This window comes from Montipora foliosa, chromosome 3 (genome assembly GCF_036669935.1).
Source record: "Montipora foliosa isolate CH-2021 chromosome 3, ASM3666993v2, whole genome shotgun sequence".
Taxonomy (NCBI): domain Eukaryota; kingdom Metazoa; phylum Cnidaria; class Anthozoa; order Scleractinia; family Acroporidae; genus Montipora; species Montipora foliosa.
The window spans coordinates 57,075,844-57,082,079 of record NC_090871.1 but is presented as its reverse complement, the minus strand read 5'-3'; the positions used below and the strand labels follow the sequence as shown (position 1 = coordinate 57,082,079).

The 6,236-nt window shown below is 39.7% G+C and overlaps 1 protein-coding gene across 1 annotated transcript in view; it reads right to left on the bottom strand.

Moving 5' to 3' along the window:
- LOC137996151 (uncharacterized) overlaps nt 1-4,745 on the bottom strand; it is a 4,909-nt gene extending 164 nt beyond the window's left edge. Inside the window, exons 1-4 of the mRNA XM_068841575.1 lie at nt 3,554-4,745; nt 3,189-3,263; nt 744-802; nt 1-625 (exon numbers count right to left, since the gene is read on the bottom strand). The exon at nt 1-625 is cut by the window's left edge and continues 164 nt beyond it. Coding sequence (XP_068697676.1) covers nt 1-625; nt 744-802; nt 3,189-3,263; nt 3,554-4,745 — 1,951 coding nt within the window. The remainder of the gene's footprint in view (nt 626-743; nt 803-3,188; nt 3,264-3,553) is intronic.
- Nucleotides 4,746-6,236: the final 1,491 nt, after the last annotated feature.

The window sequence follows — 6,236 nt, the reverse complement described above, 5'->3', positions numbered from 1 at the left end:
TGTTAATTTCTTTTGAATTAATGATGCTGCTGCAAAAGTCAGCTAATCTTGACCTGAATGTATCAATGTCCCTCAAAATGTCTTGTGTAGAGACGTGTCCACATTCTCTCAACACTACCAACTTATCTGGATGCTCGTGACAAAACTCGACAATGTCATCTAGGCACTGGTTGAAAGAGTGCCTCTTTTCGTCTTCAATGTGAAACACCTCTTTTAACTGACCATCTGTCTGCAGTAGCTTGTTCGCTAATTGTGGCAATTCGGGTTCTCTTTTCTTTGATGAACATTTACCCAGGAGTTTGACCCATTCTGCTCCAGCTCCAGCACCGGTTAGGAACAACCCCAATCCAAGCGTAAAATAGCAGGTAATAATACCCGCCAATGACAAACCACTCGCAACAAGTCCTGTGAGATTGTCTTGGTATTCGACGTTACACTTTGTTACAAAACTGTTGTTGCTTGCTACTAAGAGTTTCGTGATATTCCACCTCCTGAGCATCAGGTCTCCAAGATCAACTTGCAATGCTTTAAGTTTTTCATATTTCTGGTTCATTTCATTCACACCATCTTCTGACTCACAAGCAATGCGGCCATTCCTAGTAGCTTCTTCAAATGCGATTAGCTCCTGTAAAACAGAGCGAAATGGACTGACTCAATGAAAGTTTTTTTCAAAATAAAATCAATGCAAAAAAAATTATATTCAACTCTAGTCAAGTGTATTTTAGTGTCAGTTAACTCATCACCACCTCTGAGCCTCCAACTTGCGGACTCGATCCGGTTGTGCTCTTTCTTGTTAGATGTCCTGGAAGAAGCAAAGCATTGTTGTTCAAACAAATTTAATTCAGTGGCACTTGAATGGTGTATAATCAGTGTAATAATACATCCATAAACGTTTTGTTATCATTTGAAACTGAATGAAAAGTCAAGCCCAAATTTTGCAGCTTAAAATAATCTCACGTACTTTCTGTACAATATAATCAAGGACCATCAATATTTTGTAAGCTATCTCGACTTCTTTGATGCTGCAGATCCAAAATAAACCATTCGAAACACAAGCTGTCGCGAAACGTTTTTTATCATATGGCCGGTACGGCCCCGCGCGCGCTTTCAATGCAAAACTATTGGGAAAATGCCCGTATGAGGGCCGTACGCATTAGCGCGAGGGCCGGAAAAAGCCGTACGGCCCTACTAGGAACACGTACTGCTCCGTGCGATGCAATTTTAAACATCCAAGTAATTTACAGCCAGAAAAGCAAATGCAAACAACATATTAGATAATTTTTCTGTGCAGATTTTTCTTTTTTCTTTTGTCCTAACTTCATCTTCTGAGTGCTCTTAAATAGTGTAAAGAGCCCATATCATAAAATGCTTATTGACTGAGTTTAGGTCGGGCCGGACAGGAAAATAGTTGGCCCTCGGTCATGCGCTGGTCCGTACGTCATGATCTCGGGCCAAATATTTTCCCGTCCGGCCCTTCCACTCAGTCAATAAGTACATATCATGTGAGCTACTGTGGAGTATGCAATGCGATTTTAACCACCTACATTACCTGCTTTTGTGGTGGGGTATAAAGCGAAAAAAAAAAAAACGGCGGCCGGAGCGATTCACCCGTTTCACATGAAGATGTGTCTCGTCGGAAAAAATATCTGGATGCTGGTGTCGACTGCGGGTCGCTCGGGGCTGAAGCGATACTCATTACCACTAGACCTGCCACTGTTACGCTAGCGAATAACGCCCGGATAGCCTACTGGTTAGTGGTAATGAATATCGCTGTCGAGACCCTTGTTTAGACAACTCAGGCGACCATTTCTCACAACTAATGCCCATGTTCTCAAAAGACCTTTTACCGAGACGGAGGCCATTTTGAATTCTATTTCATTTTGCCTCCTGAGCATCCCATAATGTCTTTCGAAACAATAGAATAAAAATGGCCGCCGTATCGGTAGAAAGGTCTTTTGAGAAATCCTGGGTGTTACCATGTGAGAAAATGTGGAACGGCTGAGCGAGTTGACTGAGGTCTAGGAAGGAAGATCTCGCAGGGGAAATATTCAATCTCTATTCTACAAAACGACTCTGTTTAAGTTCGCGTAGGATTACATCTCTAAAGTGCGTTCATAACTTTCTTCACCTTCAAAGACGTTGACAGCATGTTTTGCACTATCACTAGACTCCAGAAAACAAGTTTGTTTTTCTTTCAGGTAAAATGAAAATTCTTCTGCTACCTTTTTTTCCGCCGACTTTGTTTCTTTTCAATGGAAATGATCGCTACAGCATTCGCAGGGCAAATATCCACGCAAACGGAGGTTATTGTGTGATAACTGTCCTGTGAGGTTGCGCCACGCGACGTAAATTAGCTAATTAAAATCGCCCGAAAATTAATGAGTGGTTTATAATTAACAACTACTCACCGAAGTGGAGGTGGCTAGCGGTGGCTAGCCACCGACACTGAGGTGAATAGTTGTTTTAGTATATACTGAAACAGTGAGATAATATACACCACAAAAAATTAATTTGTACGTTTTCTTCACTTGTCACGGATGCAAATCGGGACGCCATTTTTTCCTGAGTTGCTCGGAGGTAAATAGCACAGGATATCCGGAGTTTCACGAGCCAATCAGCGCGCGAGTTCAACGCTATCCACTGTTTTAGTATATACTAATGGTTGATATTCCTTGACAGGCTTCTCGTCGTTCAGAGAGTTTGCGTCCACATTTCTATCTTTATTTCTCGAGAGTTTCAATAGACGAAGCAGAATAAATATGACAGACCGAGTGACCCACATTACAGTATTTTATCTTTTCTCCTTCAGGACCTCACCATTCCGGAAACGAAACACTATCTCCTTTTTTGAAATATTATCTTGTTGATATTTGGAAAGGTTATCACAATTTAATTCAGGGAATGCTGATGGTGGCCCCCATATCCATCAGTGGTTATCAGTGTCTTCAAGTGTACACAGCGTGTAGGCATATGACGTCACACAGACCAAATAAAGAAAGCGCTGTCACTTCAATGTTTAGAAACTAATTCCCCGGGAACTGAACTATTCTTTTTTACGCAAACACAAAGTAGCATCTTTTGTTCAGTTAAAGAAACCAAGGCACCTTATCACGCGCGTAAACAGGCACTTTACGAGAATTGTCCTTCCAAGAGCCGATTTGTACTTGTAAGAGCTCTAACGATTTTACCTTTTTGGTCCTCACGGGATTTCCTCTTTAATTTGCCTTGTGCTTCTGATGACATCTGAAGCTCGCAGGAAGCATCTGTTGAAATACACAAGGGCGAACAATACGTGAATCGCTCACAGCTAAGTGAAAAAAGTAACATTGCACTTTCAATTCGAGTTGACTATCAAGATATGATACTGACTTCGAGTGTATTTAGTTTTCTATTCAGCCTTGTAAAGGTTTAGTCTCAGTGATTTACGTTTTAGCTTCCTATTTCATCAAAGTTTGAGCTAACGAAGCTGCAATTTCGGAGTAACCAAGGTATCTATATTTCGATGTGAAACTATTTTTTATGTAAAAGGATGGAACAGACTGTTAATTCCTACCATTAACTAAGTCGATCATCTTTTTGAGAAGATCTTTGCACTGCTCAGACCAGCTATATTTCTTTCCATAGGAGTCACGCAAAGCCTTAGCCTCATCGAGTCTTGTCTGCCTGTGTTTGTTCCACATGCCCTCGATAGCTGCTGTCCACACATTGGGATCCTCAGAGTCAATGACGGATGGAGAACCAATTGGCACATTTCCCAGAGCTTCTCCAAATCCAGAGTTCTTGCTGACGATCACAGGTAGCCCAGCTGACAGAGCCTCCAGACCTGTCAAACCAAACCCTTCTGTTCTAGAAGGCATGAGTACAAGATCCACCTCAGAGAATAATTCCTTTAAGCTTTCTCGGCTTTTCATATAGCCTCTCACCCTAAGGCGATTTTTAGGAACACCGCATTCGAGCAATCGATTTGCGATCTCCTCATGTTTTCCATCGGCTGCTCCGACAAAAACAAGATGAGTGTCAGGTAATGACGCAACAGATGTTGCTGCAATGTCAAACCCTTTCAACTCAAAATCTTCAGCATCTCCACGACCGAACACCAGGACACTGCGTTGTTTTCTTTCCTCAGGAACTTGTTGAACACTCACAAATTCATTAAAAATACCAGGAGCGAAGTCAAAAACATCTTGATCTTTTTCACAACAGCGGAGATATTTGCGAAAGGCCTCTGCCAGCTTGGGCCCGACTCCTATAACGAAATTAGCCAACTTGCAGAGCTCTACTTCAACATTGTGCTTTTCCTCGCCCCTTGAGATTGGATTCTCGTAACATTTGAACATTCCTAGTTCCTCGGGGTCAGTGTGTATCACTTGTATCCACTTGCATTTGTGAGACTTGCGGATAACTTGTGCTTGGCGACCAAGTTTCACTCCATGACCAACAACGACGTCTATTTGCAAATGCTCTGGTGGAAAGCTGAGCCATTCCAGTTCATCATATCCAGGTAGTCGTGTTGCCTCGAGAATCGTTATACCATGGCGGTGGGCTTCACTCTTATCTTCATAAGAGCACTTCAGTAAAAAGTATGTGATTTGGACTTCTGGGAATTTGGCCAGCTGTATGGCCAACTCTCTGTTGATTGTGGAAAGTCCGCCTTTACTGGATCCCCACTCAGAAGCCAAAAGGGTGACTTGAACTTTGTTGGAGCCAAGTTCTTGAGCGGATTGCTGCCACGAGACTGACGCCATAGTTAAGTGTGGTGTTAATGCTGCTGCACTGGGTGGATGAACCTTGAGCCAGAGCTATTCCGTGTCCTTAACATTCAACAAAAAATAAATTACCAGACATTAATTACAACGCACAAAAATGCTACTAAAAAAGGGAGTTGAGAATGTCGAGAATGGCCCGGGAAAAGGCAGTTTCTTAATAACTGGGGAACAACTGATTTTACTACTGAGCAATGGTTAATTAAATGAACAAAATTTGTTTTTTTAGTGCTTCCCGCCAGCTAAAAACTAACTACAGTACATTTACTTCATACATGGGCAACCTTCGTTTAAATAACTGACACTTGTATTTGTATTTTGTATTTTCTTTGTTCCTCCAACCCTAAATAATACATAAAGTAGTAAATAATACATAAAGTAGATACATTAATACATTAAGTAGATATAGGTTAAAATAAATAAATACAATACAAATTACAACACTTAAATTAATTTACATTTACACTTAAATTAATTTACTAATGTTGTGCCCCTTCAAGTTACGTGTAACAAAAGGACTTGAGATTTTTTATTTAAAAAAGTAAAGGAAGATAGTTAGGTAAATAATAATAATAATAATAATAATAATAATAATAATAATAATAATAATAATAATAATAAATAAAAAGAAACTGTTTCATTAGTATTGAGCAAGGTACCATTGCAAAAGTGCTTTTTAAAATATATTTTTAGATGGTTTGTCCCTAATGAAATGCGGGATATTATTCCAAACTGAGAAACAGCCAATAACGCTGGGGCAAAATCTCCTAAGGTTATAGTTCGAAATGGGGGTATGAAGATTTGATTAGATGATGCACTGCGGATATTGTAATTATGTAGCTCACATACTAGTGACACAGGTATATTAGGAAACTTTTCGTGGTGAAAATAATCATAAAAGAGCGTACATGTATTCAGTTTAACAATGTCGGGAAATTTCAAAAGGTGTAGGGATACGTAATGTGGAGTTATTGGTTCCATTAAAGGGACATCATTTATAACACGAACAGCTTTGTTCTGTAATTTTACGATTTGAGACAATGGAGCATTATAATTATTTCCCCATAGTGTACGAGCATAAGTAAGGTAAGGATATATAAGAGAGTAATACAGACTACCAAGAGTTGCTTTTGATACATCACGCTTCAACTTAACCATTAAATTAATGCCAAGTAAGGTGACAATCAATATACACACCAAGATATTTTACACAAGAGGGCTTATCGAAGTAAACGTTTGCTGCAGTTAATGGTGGATATAGATTGTAACTTTCCTTTTGACGAGGCATAAAAATAATATACTTTGTTTTTGTCAAATTTAAGGTCAGCTTATTACTACATAACCATTCATAAATAACTGGCAAGTGATTGTTAATTTCACACAACAAACTGTGAAGATCACTTCCAAAAGCTGTTAAAGAGGTATCATCTGCGTATAATCTAGTAGAAAAAAAGGTTGAGGTCTTTGGAAGGT